General features: G+C 37.5%; 1 protein-coding gene and 1 pseudogene across 2 annotated transcripts in view; one reads left to right on the forward strand and one right to left on the reverse strand.

The window, feature by feature from the left end:
* The window catches only part of ADAM9 (ADAM metallopeptidase domain 9), a 102,974-nt gene that overhangs the window by 45,681 nt on the left and 33,418 nt on the right, over nt 1–23,875 (reverse strand). The window contains exons 5-12 of the mRNA XM_079909269.1: nt 23,703–23,779; nt 22,501–22,696; nt 20,443–20,508; nt 18,445–18,516; nt 15,995–16,164; nt 12,783–12,864; nt 12,123–12,256; nt 5,018–5,189 (exon numbers count right to left, since the gene is read on the reverse strand). Of these exons, the coding sequence (XP_079765395.1) occupies nt 5,018–5,189; nt 12,123–12,256; nt 12,783–12,864; nt 15,995–16,164; nt 18,445–18,516; nt 20,443–20,508; nt 22,501–22,696; nt 23,703–23,779 (969 nt within the window). The remainder of the gene's footprint in view (nt 1–5,017; nt 5,190–12,122; nt 12,257–12,782; nt 12,865–15,994; nt 16,165–18,444; nt 18,517–20,442; nt 20,509–22,500; nt 22,697–23,702; nt 23,780–23,875) is intronic.
* On the forward strand, nt 12,789–15,980 carry LOC307179725 (large ribosomal subunit protein eL39-like; annotated as a pseudogene). Its single transcript has one exon. The product of its transcript is annotated as a large ribosomal subunit protein eL39-like (transcript).

Here is a 23,875-nt window from a genome sequence, read left to right on the forward strand (position 1 = left end):
GTAACTTAACACTTTCTGTTAAATATGGGAAATTTTCAGCCATTATTTCTTTGAATACTTTTCCCATCTCGTTCTCACTCTCCTCTTAGGATTTCACTTATAATTACATTAGGCTCTTTGATATTGCCTACATGTCCCTGATGCTCTGTTCATTTTTCTTTAATCTTTCTTCTTTTTTCTTTAGATTGGATTATTTCTTTTGTTCTACTTCATGTTCATTGACTCTTTTTATGCCATCTTAATCTGCTATTAATTCTACCCAGTGAATCTTTCATTTATTAGACTTTTTAGTTCTATAATTTCCATTTGGTTCTTTATTATACATTTCTCTGCTGAGATTCTTCGTATGTTTACTCATGAAGACCATATTTTTCTTTAATTCTCTGATGATAAAGAGTGGACTATAATTCATGGCAGCTTTATTCATAATAGGAAAATGTTAGAAACAACCTAGATATCCTTTAATGGGTGAATGGTTAAACAAACTTCAGATAGGCCCTTTGAGCTGGTGGAAATACCACCCTAAACATTATTCCAAATCTCTGAAGTAATATCCATACAATGGACTGTTACTCACTAATAAAAAATTAAAAAAATATTAACACATGCAACAACCTAGACTGACCTCAAAGGCATTACGCTTAGTGAAAAAAAGTCAGTCTCAAAAGGTTATATGTTGTATGATTCCATTTAGTATTATTATTTTTAAAGATTTATTTATTTATTTTTGGCTGTGTCGGGTCTTAGTTGCAGCATGTGGGATCTTCATTGAGGCGTGCGGGATCTTTTGTTGCGGCGTGCAGGCTCTTCATTGCAGCTCTCGAGCTTCTCTCTAGTTGTGGCATGTGGGTTTTCTCTTCTCTAGTTGTGGCTCCAGCAACTTGGGCTCTGTAGTTTGCAGCATGCGGGCTCTCTAGTTGAGGCGCGTGAGCTTGTTTGAGGCGCGTGAGCTCATTGTTTGTGGCGCGTGGACTTAGTTGCCCCAAGGCATGTGGGATCTTAGTTCCCTGACCAGGGATCGAACCTGCGTCCCCTGCATTGTAAGGTGGATTCTTTACCACTGGACCACCAGGGAAGTCCCTCCATTTATTATTATTTCTTTTAAGTCTTTATTGAATTTGTTACAACATTGCTTCTGTTTTATGCTTTGGTTTTTTGGCCCGAGGCATGTGGAATCTTAACTCCCTGACCAGGGATTGAACCCACACCCCCTTCATTGGCAGGCAAAGTCCTAACCACTGGACCACCAGGGAAGTCCCTCTATTTATTATTGAAATGGCAAACATTATTGAAATGGCAAAACCACAGATGGAAGCCAGGGGCAGGGATAAGGGCTGGAGTCAGGATGGGTGTAATTACAACAAGGTAGCAGGAGGGTGTTCTTTTGTGGTGATGGAACAGTTCTGTATTTTAATTGAGGTGGTGGTTACATAAATCTATATATGGAATAAAACTGCATAAAAGTTCACACACACACACACACCAATGCAGGTTAAAATGGTAAAAGCTGAATAAAGTCTGTAATCTAGTTAACATACCAATGTCAGTGTCCTGGTTTTTATACTGCACTATAACTATATAATTTGTCACCCTTTGGGGGAAACTGAGCAAAAAATACATAGGACTCTTTGGACTGTTTTTCCAATGGTCTGTCAGTTTATAATAATTTCATAATAAAAATTTGAAAATTTGAAAAATGATCTATACCTTGCACCATACAAAATATTAAGTCAAAATGTATCATAAACCTAAATGTAAAACCTAAAACAATGGACTCCCCTGGTGGCACAGTGGTTAAGAGTCCACCTGCCAATGCAGGGGACAGAGGTTCGAGCCCTGGTCCGGGAAGATCCCACATGCCGTGGAGCAACTAAGCCCATGCGCCACAACTACTGAGCCTGTGCTCTAGAGCCCGTGAGCCACAACTACTGAGCCCACGTGCCACAACTAGCAAAGCCCGCGCGCCTGGAGCCTGTGCTCCGCAACAAGAGAAGACACTGCAATGAGAAGACTGTGCACCGCAACGAAGAGTAGCCCCCCCTCGCCACAACTAGAGAAAGCCTGTGTGCAGCAACAAAGACCTAATGCAACCAAAAATAAATAAATAAAATCGAAATAAATTTATTTTTTAAGAAAACCTAAAATGATAAAGCTTCTAGGAGAAAACAATTGAAATCTTGGACTAGGCAAAGATTTCTTAGATGTAACACCAAAAGCACAAAAACATATGTTTCACATAGGCAAACAGGTATCAAAACCTAACTTGTATGTGTTAAATGGGTGCAGTTCATTGTTGACAAGTGTTTATAATTGCCTGTTTCTTACCCTTTGCTTTGTCTTGACCAAACTTTAGTGAGCCTTCTCTCTTTCCTATATAGGCCCTTGAACCCTGTTTGTCTCCACAAAAAAAAAAGGGAACAAGTATCCCCACCCCTTCCCAGCTTCTCCTGGCAATCAGCTGACCAAAAGACAACTTCCCATCAGACCTCACTGGCTTTTCTCCCCTGCTTATCCAGCTTCCCCATAAAAGATTCTGCTTATCTCTGTTTGCTCCCACATTTACCCTATAAAAGAAAAACGTTTTTGTTTGATTTTGAGACGCTTCCAGATGTCTGAGGTCAGTGTGTTCTCCCTACTACAATAGTCTTTCTTCTGGATAAAGCCTTTTCTTATCTAAGTCTGAATTTGGGGTGGGTTTTTTTTGACACTGTATTCAATTATACTTCAATACAGCTGTTAATTTTTTTTCACAACTACTGTGCAAGACAGACAGATGGCTTCATAAAAGAAAAGAGAATCCGGAAATAGACTATGTATACAGGAATTTTGTTTATGGTGAAAGTACCATTTTAAATGGTTTTGCAACAACTGACAATTAATGGGTAAAAGTTAATTCTCTAGCTCACTCCACATGACCCCCCCACACCAATTATAGAGCTAATACAAAAAACCGTAATTACAAAAATGCTAGAAAAAATTATAGAGGGGCTATATGATGATAATCTTGAAACACGAGTAAAACTTGTACCTTGCTCAGTTAACAAAACTATGGGGGACACTAAATGCCATGACATATTGTTGGTAAAAGTGCAAACTGACACAGCCTTTTTGTAGGAAATTTGGTAGTCTCTAATAAAATTAAAAACATGCATACTTTGCAATTCAATAATTCTACCTTTATGTAATTATCTTAGAGAAATACTTGTATATGTATGTATGCACACACACACACACACACACACACGGAGCATATACAAGGATGCACTGTTTGCAACAGAAAAATACTAACTACAGTGAGTAAATGTCCTTTAATGAGAGTATGGTGAAATAAATCACAGTATATCCTTATACTGAAATACTAATCAGCAGATTAAAGGATTATGTGTAAATAACATAATGACGTGGAAAAATCTGTAGGATATATTAATAGAAAAAAAACCTCTGCGTGCAATGTATTAAGTTGGATTTCATTTATGTAAGAAAATAAAATCCTAAAACAAACCCAACTATGGTACAAATGTTCATACTGTATACAGGTATATAAATGCATAGAATAAAATCTATAAAGAGACACACTGAACTTATAAGAATGATTACCACTGCAGAAGGGAGTGAAAAAATGTATGGGAGAAATAAAGGGAAATTTTGCTTGTGCTTGCTATTTGAAACTTTTATACCAAGAAAAACACCTGTGATATTTGGGGGGAAGAGGTACTTTTTTCAAGAGTAATTTGTAGTGCAAAAGCTCGAGAAGCAAATATAGACTATTTCAATTAGTTCGATAATGAAGTAAATAGTCAGGAGAAATCAAAACATATATAATATTTTAGGAGAATGCCTGGAAAGAAGAGCTTGGTCATCCTAACAGTATAACATTAATTTAGAGACTAAACATAACCTCATTAGGCTTTATTTGCCTCACTTGAAAATGAGAATATAAAGAAATATCAACCTCCTAGAGTTAGTGTGAGGATCACACCATGGAAAACATTTAGCAGAGGCTGCTGACATGCAGCAATAGTGCAATGAAGGCCCATGACAATTTCGTCATAAAATACATACTGCCTGGCAATTCCCTAGTGGTCCAGTGGTTAGGACTCTGTGCTCTCACTGCCGAGGGCCCAGGTTAGACCCCTGGTTGGGAAACTAAGATCTCACAAGCCAAGTGGCGCGCCCCTCCCCCGCAGAAATCAAAACCAAAAAAACGTACTGCCTTTCTAGAATGTAAAGCCTTCTGGCAAAAGCCAGGGATGTGTGGTCAGGTAAGGGAGAAGAAGCAGCACTTGTGGAAAAGATTGAGAATATAGTAAAGTTTACATACAATTGAACCAATTTCTTCAAAATTTAAATTTTTTTAATTTTTGAAATTTAATTAAAACTTTTTTTCCTCCTAAGCCTTGTCTAGGTAGTCTTAAGTAGGCCATTTTGAGAGGAGAATGGCTAAGATATAGAAGAAGAAGAATAAAGACGGGCACAGACTTATGGCAGTAAGTGTGGGTAACAGGTGTGAGAAAGCCAGAGAGCGGTAGGTGAACTGAAGCTTACTAAAGGGAGAATGTTAATTTGAGTTGCAAGAACTTTGTTAATGAAGAACTCTGGACAATGGGCCAGCTTCAATTTATTATTAAAATGAGGTCAACTGAATAAATGTTTCTGCAATGGCAGTGCCAGAATAGTAAAAGCTTCTAAGTAAAGAGCCAAGAGAAAAACTGATTCGTTCTTTAAAATAAATAAATGACTCAGTAACCATAACAGAAATGGTAGAAGGTACCAAAAAACAGAAGAATAAACATGGTGCTTTCCTGGACACCAAAACAGATGACACCATTGGTTATGTTCTAGGAAGGAGGGGATGATCAATCCCAGGAACATTATGCCCACAAGCAAAATACCACTCCTCATTTTGCCACTATATTTTACTTTAGCTCCTATGCTAGAGTTGCCCAAAGCGAGCTATTTTATTCTTTTGCAAATCCCAAGGTAACTTCGCAAAGCAAACATCACACATTAAACTGACCTTTGGAGTACCGCAGTCACACTCTTCCCCAGGGTCCACCAATTTATTACCACAGAAAGGAGCGCTGTAAGCTTCGTCAGGCTTTGGAATATTAAGAAGGCAGTTTCCACCTTTATTTAAAGTTAACTTCTCAAAGTCTTCTGCACTGCAGGTGCTGAAGTTTCTGGAACCTCTGTAATAAACATGAAGAAAAAGATCTTAAGTCATAGCAATTACTCATTTTGAAAATCTTAAGTCATGTCTTCAACCATCAAGAAGTGAACATTTAAAATGGCAGAGGGGGCTTCCCTGGTGGCGCAGTGGTTGGGAGTCCGCCTGCCGATGCAGGGGACACGGGTTCGTGCCCCGGTCCGGGAAGATCCCACATGCCGCGGAGCGGCTAGGCCCGTGAGCCATGGCCGCTGAGCCTGTGCGTCCGGAGCCTGTGCTCCGCAATGGGAGAGGCCACAACAGTGAGAGGCCCGCATAACAATAAATAAATAAATAAATAAAATAAAATAAAATAAAATGGCAGAGGAAGTTCCCTGGCTGTCCAGTGGTTAAGACTCCACGCTTTCCCTACCAAGGGTCCAGGTTCAGTCTCTGGTTGGGGAACAAAGATCCTGCAAACCGCGAGACACGGCGGGGAAAAAAAAACGGCAGGGGTTTCCCTGGTGGCACAGTGGTTGAGAGTCTGGCTGCCGATGCAGGGGACACGGGTTCGTGCCCCCGTCTGGGAAGATCCCACACGCCGCGGAGCGGCTGGGCCTGTGAGCCATGGCCACTAAGCCTGCGTGTCCGGAGCCTGTGCTCCGCAACAGGAGAGGCCACAACAGTGAGAGGCCCGCGTACCACACACAAAAAAATAAAATAAAATAAAATAAAATGGCAAAAAATAAAATGGCAGAAGATACAGAAAATATTCACAGAATCATAAATCTCAGCATCAGAAGAGACCTCAAAAATTATCTAGTCCTCTCTAGAATTAAGTTTTATTTGTCTTCCATAGTAAAGGTTCTCCAAATATGTGAAGCGAGCTCTGTTTCCCCAACCTCTTTTCACTCTGTTGAAATTACGTTCCTGCGCTCCCCTCACTAACACTTACGAGGAGCTATGTGACAATAACGTGAATCCAGCGATGATGCACGCACTGTAGCTACCAAGGAGCAGCCTGCACAGGGCAGAATTTCAGCTACAGTCTGAGGTTCAAATGCCTCTGATGGTAATTTCTAAGAACTGTAGTTAATACTCCGAAGGCTAGATGGGCTTCTAGAAACGGTCCAACTTGAACTGTCTATGTGGTATTTATACGAACACAATTTTGATGTGTTTCTATGTGTTGCTGGGTTGTTTTTAGTTATTGTTTTACTCTTTAACTCAATAAGATAGTCCCACTGGCTAGGTTCACTTTTGAAGACTAGTGGGAGACACACTCATCTATAAAACAAGAACCTTTGAGAAATCCAAGTCACATTAAAATTTTATTGGGGGCGTTTGGTGCCCTGAAAGAATCTTTTTCATCAGTTTGAGCAATGGTACCAAAAGTAACAGTGGGAATGAGAACCATGTTACGTTACAGTGATTGAGAAAGCATTCCTATTGATTCCGTGTCTTCTGTACATCCAAGGAATCTAAGAAACAGATCCTTTCTGGGAGACTTTGTCCCCTGGGTAAACTCTTCTTTGCTAACCGGCCCAGAGTCTCCCAGGAAGTAGACAGTCCTGGCTCCTGGCTCTTCGGACTGGAAAGCAGTCACACAGAAAGTAAAGACCTAGCACAAGATTTCCGACAATGACAAAAACACTCGTTTTCCACATTCTTCTTTTTCTTGCTACTCTCTGCTTAGGAATATTGTAAGGAGGAGTCCTTTTGTACAACACTGTTCCTTCAACAAATATTTGTGGAACATCTATCATGTACAAGGCACTCTTCTTCGTGCAGGGGAGAAAACAGTAAACAAGGCAGACAAAAATCCCTGCCCCTGTGAAGGCAACATTCTACTGAGTGAAACAGACTATAAACATAATGAAGAAATAAATTCAATAGTACATTAGAAGACAAGTCACGTTGGGGAAAAAGATGAGGAGGTGAAGAGGACGACCTCTGCAGGGGGAGGAGCGACTACAGTTTTTCAAAGAGCTGTCAGGACAGGCACTTCAAATACTGAGACAACTGAATCAAAACTGGATTTCTAGGGGAAGAACATTACCGGCAGAAGAAACAGTAAGTGCAAAAGCCTGAAGGGAGAGGCCTGCCTGTTCAAGGAACAGATAAGGAAGCCAGCGTGGCTGGAGTGGAGTGAGACAGTGAGGGATACAGACAGCAAGGTGTGAAGAGGCCATTGCAAGAATCTGACTTTTTATGATGAGTGAAATAAGGAGCAGAATGACACAATGGAAAGCGTGAAGCAGGAATGATGTGATCTGATTTACGTTTTAATAAAATCACCATGTTTGCTATGTTAAGCAGGAAGAAGTCCACTCAACAGATGATGGCGGACCAACTGGCAGTGGTGAAAGCAGTAAGAAGGGTTTGGATTATTTATATGGTTTAAAGAAATAGGCATTAAGGCAAAGAATGTGAGAAAAGAGAAGTCAAGGGTGACTGAGATTTTTGTCCTGAGCTACTAGAAGGAAGGCGCTATCATTAACTATCACGGGAAGATGGGGGCAGAGCAGGTTTTAGGAAGGACAACAAGAGATTGAGTCTAAGGACCTCAAGTAGAAATGTCAAACTAGAGCATGTGACAATTATCTGATAAACAAGGAGACTTCAATTTAAACAATTGTTTTTTTATTTCCTATTATTGTTCTTTATATGGCTAGTACATTGCCTACCACACAGTACATATTCAATAATGTTTTCTGTAAGAATATATTAATCAGCTGATAGTCACAGGAGTTGTACAGACATATGTGTATATTTCCTACACTTGAGCTCCTAATTTTAATCTACAAAGTTCACCACTTCTGAACAGATTATTTTTGAAATAAGCTTGTTATACAGTCCTTGGAACACATTTTCTCATAGAAACAATGTTTTATATGTGTGATCCTAAAGCAATCTACAAAAAAAAAAAAATCTGTTTCACCCACAATGAAGTTGACTATCATACTGAAAAGGATAACAAAATCATAACCGCTTCTTCTGCTGTTTAGTATGTGGAGATAATAACAAACATCCCCACGTTGACCTTCACTAACACTGTGGATAATAAAATGAAGATATTCTCTCCCTAGTCATCCTTGGATGTCACCTACAGTAATAAGAAGGATGATCTTTCTCCTGACACTCGGCTTGAATAATAGCAACTAAAATACCCCTACTCTCTATCACTTCTGGGAACTAAGATATGAATCTAAAGCATCTCCGAATCTCTTCTGTCACATCTAGGTGAGTTTTATAAAACTGATTCAAAAGGAGATACATGGGACTAACAGTGATGGAAATGGTCCACCAGGATATGACCAAAAAAAACCCAACTATCATTTAAAACATTCTCTCTATGACTAACCTGGAAATAACCAAAACACACTTCCACCACTACCATCCTAACCCCACAGCCTAGGAACAGGAAGTCCTAAGAAAGAACTCTAAGTGATGGCACTTAATCAGATCAATTTTTTTAAAAAAGAGCACTCTTTTAAAAGCCTCTGATTATGAAGGCTTTCTGATGTAGGTGGCATTGAGGGACAGAGTTAAGAAAGCCATTTCTCTAGAAAGGTACCTCCCAGAAAAAGCACCCCTCACACGCCCAGGAATCCAAGAGCAGTGTGTGAGGGGAATACTACCAGGTCCCTCAAATATCTTAAATAATGATAAAAAATTATATTACAAAGTTAATTATCCACTTTTTAAACAGAACTGGATCCAACTGATTATCTGTAAAAACACTAGCATCTATATCACTTGCATCTAAAAAAAAAGCCTAACTTATAACAGTCAACTAATGTTCATGAAATAGCATATGAAGTAGTAGGTGGGAAATCTGTCCTCAAAAAGAAGATTTAATATGCCAAAGATAACATAATCCTACTTCTCAAATTATTTCTTACCAAAACTTGTTCAAATATAATACCCAATACTTTATCAAAACATAACATGAAGACACAAGATACTGTGAGAAGAACTATAAAAAAATTAAAAGACACTATAAGGGGAAAAAAAAAACAGATATAGTCCCATAAAGTCTCTAGATACTAGAATTATCAAACAATAACCCAGGAAGAGAAAATCTATGCTTCCTATGGTCAGAGAGAAAAATGAGAAGCTTGAAAATTTTAGCAGGGAACTAAAATCCACAGTTGTAATACAGCAGATTTGATGTGTTTTTCTAAAACACATTCTTTACACATTTAAAATACCCTGAAATTGAGATTCATCTTAAAATTTGAATTAACTTGATAGTCACCATTTTTTTCATTCTAAGTGGTATGTTAATAATGGTATCTTATAATCAGTGTCACCTACATTTGCATAAATACAGTGTATTAGTGATCATATTAAACGTAAGTAGATTAAATGATTCAATTAAGAGACAAATATTGCCAGGCTGGATTAAGAAAATAAAACCTAAATATAGGTTGTTTAGAAACATATATCTAAAACACAAGAATAAAGAAAAGTTCAAAGTAAAGGAATAGAAAACATATACTGTCAACATTACCAAAAAAAAAAACAAATCTGGGACAGCTAAATTAATATCAGACAAAACTGACCACTCTAGCTAATGCAATAAAAAAGGAAATGAAAGACATACAAATTGGGAAGAAAGAAACAAAACTGTCTTTGTTTGCAGATCTCTGCCTGCTGCTGGACTGCTGCAGCTTGTGCCCAGACCCACGCTGAGTGCCCACACCAGCCCCTCTTGTCCCAGCACTGCTCCCCCCAACCCCAGGGAGAGGGTGCTGGTGCTGGGAAAGGGGACAGCACACACTTAAAGGGAACAGAGCGGGCTCAGACCCAACCCTCAGCGCTCGTGCTCCAGCAACTGGGGACCAAACCCCAGGCCCAATAGGGCAGTGTTGCCACTGAGCAGAGGGGAAGTCCCGTCACAAACCCAGCTCCAGCTCCAGCCCCTCCATTCCCCATCCCAACCCCTGCTAAGGTGATAGCTTCCAGCACACGTTGAGGAAAGACATGACTTGTGTTCATGTCAAATCCAGCTCTCCCATGAAAATACAAATAACGCACTTTAAAAAACAGGCCGTACACCACATTAACAAATTGAAGAATAAAAACCATACGATCATCTCTATAGATGCAGAAAAAGCTTTTGATAAAATTCAATATCTGTTTAGGACAAAAACTCTTCAGAAAGCAGGCAGAGAAGGAACATACCTCAACATAATAAAGGCCATATAGGACAGATCCACAGCTAACATCATTCTCAATGGTGAAAAGCTGAAAGCATTTCCTCTAAGATCAGGAATAAAACAAGTATGCCCACTCCTGCAACTTTTATTCAACATAGCTTTGGAAGTCCTAGCCACAGCAGTCAGAGAAGAAAAAGAAATAAAAGGAATTCAAATTGAAAGAGAAGAAGTAAAACTGTCACTGTCTGAAGACGACATGATGCTATACACAGAAAATCCTAAAGACCCTACCAGAAAACTACTAGAGCTCATCAATGAATTCGGTAAAGTTGCAGGATACAAAATGAATGCACAGAAATCTATTGCATTTCTATACACTAACAACAAAATATCAGAAAGTAAAATTAAGGAAACAATCCCATTTACCATCACATCAAAGAATAAAATACCCAGGAATAAACCAACTTAAGGAGGCAAAAGACCTGTATTCCAAAAACTATAAGACACTGATGAAAGAAGTTGAAGATGACACAAACAGATAGAAAGATATACCGTGTTCTTGGATTGGAAGAATCAATATTGTTAAAATGACCATACTATTCAAGGCAATCTACAGATTCAATGCAATCCCTATCAAATTACCAATAGACAAAAAATTTTAAAACTTGCATGGAAACACAAAGACCCTGAATAGCCAAAACAATCTTGAGAAAGAAGAATGGAGCTGAAGGAATCACACTTCCTAACTTCAGACTATATTACAAAGCTACAGTCATCAAAACAGTATGGTACTGACACAAAAACAGAAATATAGATCAATGGAACAGGATAGAAAGCCACAGAAATAAGCCCATGCACTTATGGTCAATTAATCTATGACAAAGGAGGCAAGAATATACAATGGAGAAAAGACAGCTTCTTCAATTAGTGGTGTTGGGAAAACTGGACAGCTACATATAAAAGAATGAAATTAGAACATTCTCTAACACTATATACAGAAATAAAGTCATAATGGATTAAAGACCTAACTATAAGACCAGATACTATAAAACTCTTAGAGGAAAACACAGGCAGAACACTTGTTGACATAAATTGCAGCAATATTTTTTGGATCCCTCTCTAAAAAATGAGTAACAGAAATAAAAACAAAAAATAAACAAATGGGACCTAATTAAACTTAAAAGTTTTTGCACAGCAAAGGAAACCATAAACAAAACGAAAAGACAACCTACAGACTGGGAGATAATATTAGCAAACGATGCAACCAACAAGGGATTAATTTCCAAAATATACAAACAGCTCATACTGCTTAACATCAAAAAAACAAACTTCCCAATCAAAAAAATGGGCAGAAGATTTAAATAGACATTTCTCCAAAGAAGACATACAGATCACCAACAGGCACATGAAAAGATGCTTAATATCGCTATTATTAGAGAAATGCAAATCAAAACTCAATGAGTTATCACCTCACACCAGTCAGAATGGCAATCACTAAAAAGTCTACAAATAATAAACGCTGGAGAGGGTGTGGAGAAAAAGGAACCCTCCTATACTCTTGGTGGGAATGCAAATTGATGCAGCCACTATGGAAAACAATGTGAAGGTTCCTTAAAAAACTAAAAATATAGCTACCATATGATCCTGCAATCCCATTCCTGGGCATACACCTGGGGAAAACTCTAATTCAAAAAGATACACATTACTCCAATCCAAACAATTCATTGTTTATTTTTAGCATTAAACAAATGTTCAATAGTTTTAAAAAAGCAAAAGGAAAAAGAATAAAAAGAAAGAATTCAGTTACTCACGATGCTCCTGAATTCATGATGCAGCTCTTTGCTCCACAATAACAATCTCTCCCATCATCATGATTCATTCCAAGGTTATGACCCAACTCATGAGCAACAATGGATGCAAATGTCTCCACTGTGATTTGCCCAAACTGCCCAAACACAGGAAGGTATTCATTAGGTTTCTGAACAAAAAGGATATGCTTTTTGTTTCTCAGATTACTTTTTCACAAAAGGAAATTCATCACAATACTGATAGCCTACGTAATAAAGCAAGCATCCAACATCAGTGTGTAGACACGGCAGTCTAGTAGGAAACTGGTGTGACTTAACATACTGATGATAGAGATAGACTCTTTAAGCAACAGATCAATTCCTTTAGCACCAACAGATTATTCATGGTGGTTGATGGGAAAACAAGTTCATGGTTCTGACTTAATTTTCTCAAATGGAACCTCTGTTTCCTCATCCATAAAAAGTGAGGCGCTAATAAACACACAATAAATATTAGAAAACTTAATTCAGTCTCCAGGGAAAGAACACATCTGCCACTTCTACCATGTCCCTCATAATAGCCAAAATATCGCTGTAAGGACTAGGAGAGGAAGTACAGAGTCACTGAATGTTGGACATTTCCTAATGCAGATTCCAAAGATGAACATCAAGAACAAAACATACCACGTTAATCCCGCCCGCGTGGCTCCTTGAACACACTGTTCCCACAAACGCCATTCCCGCGGTCCCACCAAAACCTTTCTTCCTAAATGAAGAGAACAGGTATAAGTTATAAAATGTACTTGGGGAGGAAAAGGTACACATTGCTCCTATTTCTTTGGGTAATCTTAAACTGATTGGTAGACCCTATGAAAACTGGGAGAAAAATGGCAAAGGTAAATAACATTTTAAAAATCACAATTCAATTAAAGACATCTTTTTTATTATCAGAGTGGAGATTAATATTACAAATTCATTTTTCAGACAAATGAAGATACATTTTTGATATCAAACCAATTTGTTTTGTACCTTCTAGATGAAAAAACCTTCCTAAAATGCAGTATATCTATTTATTCAAAAACTCTATTGAGATCAGGTAACAAAATGACATATTCACACAGGAGGCTGCAGGCAGGGAGCACAGGAAACAGAAGAGACACGATGGTCTCCGTATGGCTGCTCAATCATCGCGGACACACCTGTATCTAAGGACCTGGTCCCTCTGCCTGGAACTCTCCTCCCCAATATACAGCCCTAACTCACTCCCTCACCTGCTTCAGGTCTTTACACAAAGGTCATCTTCTCATTGAGGCCTTCCCTCGCCAAGTTACCTAAATTTTCAACCTCACTCCCCCCAATTCTTCTATCTCTACCCTCCCTGCTTTATTTTTCCTCCTTACTACTTATCACTATTTAGCATATTATATACACTTATTTATCTCACTTATGAGGTAAATCTCCTCCACCACAATGTGAACTCCATGAGAGCAAGAATTTTTGTCTGTTTTGTTCACTACTATACCCCAGAGCCTAGGAATACATCTAAGAAATATCTTTTAAATGAATGAATAAACCCTTCTCTCGGGCATCTGAACAGCCAGGACAAGAGGCCTAGAGATATTGACATAAGGGGATTGCCAAGAAAACATTTTAGCCAGATCACCTTGTAGTGAACCCCACAGTCCCCAAGCCCCACTTATGTCCTCAATGCTTCCGAAAGGAATTTTAGTACCCCATTCCTAACCACAAACAACCAGGGATTATTAGACATCTGGGAAACGCCTCTAACATGGCAGATGGAGAGCAGAGGAGACAGCTTGGTAGGTGTGGTTGGGCAAAGCACAGGGAGTGTGCCTGGTGCCTGTTCCTTCTGTGAATGAGAAGGCATGGTCACTGCCAGGGTATGAGGACACTTCCAGGTACAATTTTACTAAAAATTAATTAAAATGTCAGGATCAAGCTTTTGTGGTTATGGGGCCATAAAAATCCATTTAGGCATTCTCAGTGCCTTGCTTTAAATTAACTGGTATGACTAAATAAATAAGTAAATAAATTAATTAATTAAATCAAGGGAAATTTCTCCTCAGAAAAAATTTTGAGTTTTAGGTACCATCAGCATTAAGGAAGGCAAAAATTATTACATAAAACATTTTTTGGCAAAAAGTCAGCCCACCAACCAGAAGATTTTTAAGAAGCAAGAAATTTTTTTAGTATTTTTAAGTGAGGGTTTTGTATTAACTTTTGGAATATATTTGTATTAAGTGATTACATAAGCTTAAGTTTTATTATGGTTCCATGAAAACACTATGTAGAAAGAAGAAAATTTTTAAAAATATATCAGAAATATCTCAAAGAGAGTTTAAAAAATTATTATATCCATGAAATAAGAATTTGACCAGCTCTCTTCTCTTCTCTTCTCTGCCATCCTACGTACGGTTAAATTTGCTCCTCGCCATGTCTTCTCACAAGACTTTCAGGATCAAGCGATCCCTGGCCAAGAAACAAAAGCAGGGAATCGTCCCATTCCCCAGTGGATTCAAATGAAGACTGGTAATAAAATCAGGTACAACTCCAAGACAAGACACTGGAGAAGAACCAAGCTAGGTCTGTAAGGAGCCTCGCATATGAGGTGGCGCACATTTTTGCTGGGTCAAGGACACTTGCATCTTACCATATCACTCTGAGAACATCACTACTACCCAAACAGCTGGATGAGTTTTATTAGGAAAGTGATTTTTCTCTTTGTGTCAGTGTTTCTGCACTAATGCTTTGGCTCAGTAGTAAATATGTGGAACCTTTTGTTGGGATAAAAAAAAAAAGAATTTGACCATATAAAAATTTTAAGGGGGACAAAAAAGAGCTAAATATTAAACATTAAAAATAAGATAGCTGAAATGAAAAACTAATAAAAACCTTAGAAGGTAAATTTAAAGAAATATCCAGAAAGCAGAACAAAAAGACAAAGAGAAGGAGACAAAAAATAATAAAATTAGAGGACAAGCACCGGAAACTCAATAGCTGAGTAAAAGGAATCCCAGAAGGAATGAAGAATAAAAATAAAGAGGATGAAATCATCTCCAAAATAGTTTGAGAAAAATTCCTAGAACTGCAGTTTCAAGATTGAAATTACCCACTAAGAACACAACACAGTGAGTGATAAAAGACCTACACCAAAGCATAGCATCAGGAAAATTTAGAAGCCTGGGAACCAAGAGAAGATCCTACAAGTTTCCAAAGAAGAAAAAAAAAAAGGCCACATACAAAAGATCAGGAACCAAAGTGAATTAAAGCTTCTCAATAGTAATTCTGGAAGTCAAAAGACAATGGCCATGCCTTCAAAATTCCGAAGGAAAAAATTTCGTGCCTAGAATTTTATACTCAGCAAAATAACCTGAAATTTACAAAACAAACTAGAAAGCACACCTCTGAAAAACTGAGTTACTTAAGCCCTAGGATAATCAGAGTTCAAATTGAGATAATTTTTTTACTAATTGAAGTACAGTTGATTTACAATGTTTTGCTACTTTCTGGTGTACAGGAGATAATTTTTAAATTCTGTTTCGAGGCCATGAAACACATTTTCCAACATGCAAGAGGTCAAAATTTTTTCTTTCAATATATCCTTACACAAGAAGAAACTAGAAAACATGCCATCCCAAAATGAGGAAGTAAACCCAAGAAAGAGGAAGAAGGACATGGGATAAAGGTCACAGAGGCTCCAAAACAAAAGACAGGTCTTATTATCATACTGTCACTTGTCCTATAGTAGCAAAAATTTTCCTCATTTAAATGAATGCTCAAAAACCTTAACAGAATATGATTCTAATAAAAGAAAAAAAGCAAAAATTATTATTCTGATCATGCCATTAATAGTACCTTTAAAAAAAATCACTTACAGAACTAGCTGTGCACTGTCATGTCTCCGACGTGTTATAAGAAACTTTTCCCGCCACTGTACAAAGTTCCCCAACACATCACCCGCACCTCCGATTATGTTGATCAGATTTCCATTTGTCCAAATCTCCAGTCCAACTAGCACAATTCGAATATTTAACATGATGTACATCTGGAAAGAAAACAAATAAAAATATATAAAATTTATTAAAGAATATGAGAATAATTCCTGGTTATATATCCGAAAAAAGAAAAAACACTAATTCGAAAAGATATGTTCACCCCAATGTTCACAGCAGCATTATTTACAATAGCCAGGATACGGAAGCAATCTAAGTGTCCATCAACAGATGAATGGGTAAGAAGGTGAGGTATATATATACACATACATACAATGGAATATTATTCAACCATAAAAAGAATGAAATTTTTGCCATTTGCAGCAGCATGCATGGACTTGGACAGTATTATGCTAAGTGAAATAAGTCAGAAAGAGAAAGACAAGTATAGTACAGTATCACTTACATGTGGAATCTAAAAACATACAACAAACTAGTGAATATAACAAAAAAGAAACAGACTCACAGATATAGAGAACAAACTAGCGGTTACCAGTGGGAAGAAGGAAGGGAGGGGGCAATACAGGGATAGGGGATTAAGAGGTACAAACTATTATATATAAAATAAGTTACAAGGATATATTGTACAACACAAGGAACAGTAGCCAATATTTTATAATAACTATAAATGGAGTATAACCTTTAAAAATTGTGAAACAGCATACTGTACACCTGTAACATATATAATATTGTATATCAACTATGCTTCAATAAAAAATAATACAATAAAATAAACAACATGAGAATATCTTTTAAGTAACACAACTACTTAAATTAAAAACAGGAGTCCTCCCCTCCAAAAAAATTCCCTTCAATATAATGAGACTCTAACTTCTCAAGGGTCTCAGTTTCCTCATCCATAAAACAAAAGTAAAGATTCAAAATCCTTTTTATCTTCCATTCCAAAATCTGACAAACTCTGGATATTTAAAGTTTGGGGTATTTTGATTCCAAAACTTTCCCTAAACTAATGCAAGCCTATTTATACTCCATATTTAGCTCACTTAATGTAAATATTCATATATTTCACTACAGAAATGTCAATGAGGTTGATTACAAGGTGCTACCCCAGGACCCTGTTGGAGGTGTAATGTAATACATAGTGAACTATATGTTATAAATGTATGCGAAGTGAACTATATTACCTACCTAAACTCTTATCTAAAATTCTAATGACATGCACCCCAAAGGTTTCAGATAAAGAATTATGGAACTCATATCTATTTCACAGAGATACTGTGAGGAATAAGTGAGTTAATAAATGTAAGGCAATTGACTCAGTTTCTAGAATGTTATAAATATCCAATAGAATGTTATCATTATCATCATCATCATTATTATGCTTGGTATTTGTATTAGGGGAACAACTTAGAGATGAAATTATCTTATAAGAACATGTAGATACTAATTCTCCAGTATCTCCCACTGGATGAATAAACTCCAAAATCTCAAACCAAATCCCTCCTTCTCTCTCTCTCTCTCACATAGACACACACACACACACACACACACACACACACACACACACAGTGTCATAGTTTCAGAGGAGGCAGCCTTATTTAAAATAAGATTCTCTCAGTAAAAATTCAAAGATCTTTCTATAAATACCAAAGTACCTTAGCCTATCTGCTATGAAATAAAAGTCATATTTTATGGCAAGATGAGAAAAATTTAAACAAATACATTTTTCTCTGCCCTTTGGCCTCCTCTCTCCCCGCACTGTGCACTGTGTATCTGCATTAGGCATCGACCAAACCTCCCCCATTGGCAGAAATACCTGCTCAACCATAAAGAGCAGCATTCTCCTAGCATCAATAAGACAACTCCTTAAAAGATAACATTCCTTCTTGACCTGTTAGGGGCCACGATGATAATTAAATCTCGATTGTGTAAACTGTCAATAATGCCTCATTGAATGTACAGCTCTCTGTCTCAAAAAACTTATATAACTGTACCTTGACTTCTAACGAGGGGAACAGTTCTCAGAGCTTTCTGAGATGCTCTTCCTGGGTTATAATCCTCAAATTTGGTTAAATAAAATTTTCCATTTCTTTCTTAGATCAGCTGATGAATTTTTCGTTGACATTAAAGATGAAGTAGATGCTAATTCGAAATCTCTTGCTTGTCTCAGAGTCTCTCTCTCTACAATTATACTTTACTTTTAAACATAAAACAGTTACAAAACAAATTAGAGAGCAGACCCCTGAAAGACTGAGTTACTTACTTAGGCTCTAGAATAATCAGAGCTCAAAATGAGACAATTTTAAAATTCCATTCGGAGACTGTGAGAGGAGAGGACAGAATAATCCCAGCTGATAGAAAATACAACTCACGCTATCCAAGTAGTTTGCTAAAAGAATCATCTCTTCTCGCACTGCAGTCTGGTTTCTTCCCATCATGTCATACTGAAAAGCAAAGAAGGGAAATCATTATCACCAAAGCAATTTAAGAATAAAATTTCTCTAATCTCTTACAATGAAGATAAGAATCCAAATAGTTCCTCTGAACCAAAAACTGAGGCACTTAGACATTCTCCTGCATTTCAAACTAATAAGTCTAAAGGATACATTTTAGTGATAAATAGGAATAAAAGAAAAGCAGATACGTGGGTGAAATGAATAATGAAAAAGCACTGAAATCTTAATCTTCTCCAAAGCAGTACAACTTTAAAATGAGTTTCATGCTTAACAGTCTTTAATTCATTTTAATGCAAAAATATTTTCAAGCATTTCACAAAGGTAGAGTTTAAAACAATCAAAATACATAGATAAAGGAATGAAAGACAATCTGAAAGACTTCCTGATCCTTTCACCTCTTAGGCTAACGACATTACCAATAACCAATTTCTAAACTCTGGGCTAAATTAATTATCAGAAATTAACCAACGTTCACTAGTGAAAACATTATATGTAGATAGAAATATAGAGATATATAAAAAAGTTTAACCATATTAAGCCAGTTGATTATGACTGATTCACTTCTTTGAGATCTAGCTAAATCCAAATGTCTATTTTAATATTATTTTAATATAACCAATTTAATAACTAATTAAAAGAACACTTTTAAAAGATTATGTGGTTTTGCTCTATGATAAGGGCATTAATACCAGAATATATCAGATTTTATTAATTAGACATTTTATCATGATTCTCCTAAATAAAAAAAAATTTTTTTAATACACTTGACAAGGTTTGATTAAAATAGAACCATTTTTATTTTGAACCATTTTATACCTATGTGGAGAGAGTAATAAAGAAAAACTTTTCAAATCTCTATTTTTGTCACTTGTCCACAACATTCTACAGGAACATTTTACACATTATCTGGGACAAAGTTCATGCTTGTTCATACTCCTTTATGCTTCTTCCTTCTACACTTGAGGATAATGAACCTATAATGAACAAATCTGAATATATTTCTATCTCTTAAAAATATGGCTTGTTTTTTTTTCCAGTCTACATACAATAAGGGATTTTTTTTAAAAAAAACGTAAAAATCCTCAAAACTGTCTCTGCAGGTTACAAGAAAGGACTTGTCAACTGTGTTAAGTTTCTGCAAACAGCTTATTTGCACAAACAACAAAGTTGGAAGTACAAGTCAGACAAAACATTTCAAATAATCTATAGGTTAAATTATATAGCACCTGTATCTAAAATTGGTAATGCTGTAAATGCTGAAATAGACACATAACTTTTTTTAGTTGAGTAAAGCACAATTCTTAAGTATGAATAAGGAAAATGCCCTGGTGTTATCCTGTACAATAAAATAAATAGTAAATGCTAAGCTGACCTATTCTCCTCTGCTCCCTTCTAAAGCATGCCAAGAACCTGGAAGTTTTCTAACTCTTAAATAGGATAGATAGATAGATATCTCTTAGAGATATCTTTCTCTTAGATAGATAGTTTTCTGTCTCTTAAATAGGTTAGCTGAAATTCTAGAAAGAAAAGCAATTTTATTAGGCAACAAAGCAATATCTGATTAACTGAGTTTATCACCACAGTCCTTTAAATGTCTCTGAAAAAGTCTCAAGAGCTTAACTGAGAGGCAGAACAGTTTCACTTAAGAAATTTAGCATATGCCAATCACCCAAAAGAACGGGGGAAGAAAATCACCAGTAAAAAATAAAGGTAGAGGTAATCTCATTTGCTACATTCAGTTCTGGAGGTATTAGGCATATCATGTATGAGTATCAAGAAAAAAAGTCATTTTAGTTTTTAAATTACATTTAACAGAAATCAATACAAATACGTTATATTTAATATTTCCTTCATGGGATGCTCACTTCTCATCTGCTTTTCATGAAAAAGAAGAAAAACTGTCACCAATCCTACCCTTTCCTTGTCTACGACAATGAACAGCTCCACATAGCGGGTCTGTGGCAGGACAGCTCTTCTTCTCTGTCAAACACACAAACATCATAAAGGCAAAAAAAAAAAAAAGGTATAAGGCTACACGTTTTTCATACATAATGATCTTACCCTAACCTCTAGTCACTTATTTCATGTCTGTTAAGAACTTCATAAAATGATTTTAACACATCCTAGATCAATAAAGCCAAAACAACACTTTTTTTAAAAAAGTGATATCTGCCATCTGTACTGATCTGAGAAATAGTCTATCTAGTTAAAGACAATATGAGTTATTCAAGTTTCCAAAGCAGAATAACTGATCTTCTAATATCTAAACTACACACACACCCACACACACACACACACACACACGTTAATAGGAAACTCCATCACTTTGCTGGGAGTAGAAGAAAGAATATCTGCCAATAACCCAGAGCAGAAGGAAGGACAAGGTTGTCATTTTATTTTGTTATTGTTGTCCTTTATTTTTTTCCTTCCAGTTTCATTGAGATACAATTGACCCTGACATACAAGGTGCCACTTTAAAAAAAAATTAGTTTTGTGATTTTACAGAAATTTAGATAAAGTATAGCATGAGCTAAAATTTAATGTTTTCCAATGGTTAAAAAGAACAGTACAAAAGTCAAAAGAATGAATGGCAGGAGAGGCAATGAAAATAATGCCATAAACTAGTACGAGTTAATTAAAATACACCAGAAGAAGAGGCACAAGCCTCTTCTACCACAGCGACATCATCTCATTATGTAGAAAGCTGGCTTCTCTGCAACTGAGGTTCCTCTGGTCCTAGAAACAGTTCAGGTTAAGAGACTCCTGTCAAGGGCTTCCCTGGTGGCGCAGTGGTTGAGAGTCCGCCTGCCAATGCAGGGGACACGGGTTCGTGCCCCAGTCCGGGAAGATACCATATGCCGCGGAGCGGCTGGGCCCGTGAGCCATGGCCGCTGAGCCTGCGCGTCCGGAGCCTGTGCTCCGCAACGGAAGAGGCCACAACAGTGAGAGGCCCGCGTACAGAAAAAAAAAAAAAAGAGAGAGACTCCTGTCAAGAGTAAGCCAAGGAATCCTAAAGAAGTCTCAAAACAGGGATACCATGAGTGTCCCTGGAAAAAATCTGAGATCATTAAAGTTCTAAACCTCAATCTCTCTTTCCCTCTCTTTCTCTTTCTCACTTTAGACCTCCAGAATTACCACTCCAGTCTGTGTAAAGCATATCTACATCAAAAAGACCACGGCTGGGGCTTCCCTGGTGGCGCAGTGCCCTGGTCCGGGAAGATCCCACATGCCGCGGAGCGGGTGGGCCCGTGAGCCATGGCCGCTGGGCCTGCACGTCCGGAGCCTGTGCTCCGCAGCGGGAGAGGCCACAACAGTGAGAGGCCCACGTACCGCAAAAAAAAAAGGCCACGGCTGGACTTCCCTGGTGGCACAGTGGTTAAGAATCTGCCTGCCAATGCAGGAGACACGGGTTCAAGCCCCAGTCCAGGAAGATCCCACATACCGCGGAGCAACTAAGCCCGTGCGGCACAACTACTGAGCCTGCGCTCTAGAGCCCTCGAGCCACAACTACTGAAGCCCACGCACCTAGAGCCCGTGCTCCACAACAAGAGAAGCCACCGCAATGAGAAGCCCGCGCACCGCAACGAAGAGTAGCCCCGGCTCGCCACAACTAGAGAAAGCCCGCGTGCAGCAATGAAGACCCAATGCAGCCAAAAGTAAATTAATTAATTAATATTTTTTAAAAAGCCCTCTCAAAGTCACTGTAAAGGGCTATTAGGTAGCAATGACAAAAAGAAATACAGTTACTGTTTAAGACTTAAGCCCTAGTGTCCAAAACACAGAAGCCTGATTGTACTCATCTTGCTGGCTGGAACTGCGTATTGCTCGTCTTTTTATCCCCTTAGTACCCATCACAATGTCTGGCATACAGTTGGCAAAAACACAGTAATAACAGGTATTGGTTTAAGGCACAAACACAACATTTTTTTTTAACTTGAGTCTCAGCCATGAAGAAATACATTATGTCCTTACTCGAAGTAGCTGAGTGACGCTGGGAGGCTCTTCCTCTTCATCCTTTGTGGTTTCTTCCTCTGTATCCTTGTTGGAAACCCCACATTTCACAGGCTCTTTGTGGACATCATCCATTCGATAAAAGATGTGCTCAAAATGAGAGCTGTTTTGCAGGGGTTCAATCCCATAACTCACATTCTCTATATGCAGCAAGCCTCTTAAGTGTTGTATTACACATACACAAGGTTTTAGAATGAAAAAAAAAATACACAGGAAAAGGAATTAAGAAACCTTAATAAAAGTCCTACTTCCTAACATATGTAAGAAGGGGTAGAATGGTATAGAGAAAAACAGAGAGGCTTTACAGGCAGGCAGACCTAAACTTAAAGCACAAGACGACTACTCACTAGCATGACTGCCTGAAAGTTACCTAACCTCTCTGAGGGTTTGCTGTATAAGGAAAGGCAATTCAGAACAGTGGCTAAAAGTGTGAAGTCTGGAGTCAGAAGACCAGAGTTTGAATCCCAAATGTTTCCTACTAGCCTTAGTTTACATTCTCCATAGAGTTGTTCTGAAAACTAAATTATTTAATACACACAAAATACTTAGAACGTTGCCTGGTACACAGTAACTGTTCTACGAGTATCATTACTTAAATGGAGATAGTCATAGCCATCTTATATAGTTGGTTTGAGAATTTAAAGTAATATTTCTTAGTTCAATCAATCATGCAAACAATCAACCAGCCCAGTGTCATGCTGCCTGGCCCTTAATAAATTTAATTTTAATATTATTATCACTTCACTTGATACATGATATGATTTCTCTGAACCTCAGCTTGCTCACCTAAATATGGAAATAATCAGCCCCCTTTCACAGTCATTATGCACCTTAGATGAAAGAATATAGGTGAAAATTTTATAAACCTGAAGGGTGACAGAAATTTAAAGTATACGTTATTTTAAATAGCAAAGTTTATTTAGTGGACTCAAAAAAATGAAATTTTTTCTTTAGTTATTAAAATTCATCAACTGCAAGATTGTCCTAAATAAACATGCTGAAAATGACATCTGAAACACAGCTCTAAAGACCTTCAGCAACATCAAAGTAAAATCTAAATGTAAGTCCCCTAAAGCGACTTGATCTGGAGACAGAGATAGGTAAAGAGGAAAGAAATAAGGGAATGAAAAAACCCCAAAAAATTGATAAAGAAAATTCCTTACCTGAGTCCAAAACAGTTGCTAAGAGCAATCGATGAATTATAAACGCCCTCCACGTATCCCCGATAATGACAATGATTCTAAATGATAAAAACTATATTATCTTCAAATACTGTTACATTGCTGAAAATCATCATAGAAACTGCAGAACTAACAAAATTACTTAAGGCCCATAA

Source organism: Stenella coeruleoalba, assembly GCF_951394435.1.
Source record: "Stenella coeruleoalba genome assembly, chromosome: 21".
NCBI lineage: Eukaryota > Metazoa > Chordata > Mammalia > Artiodactyla > Delphinidae > Stenella > Stenella coeruleoalba.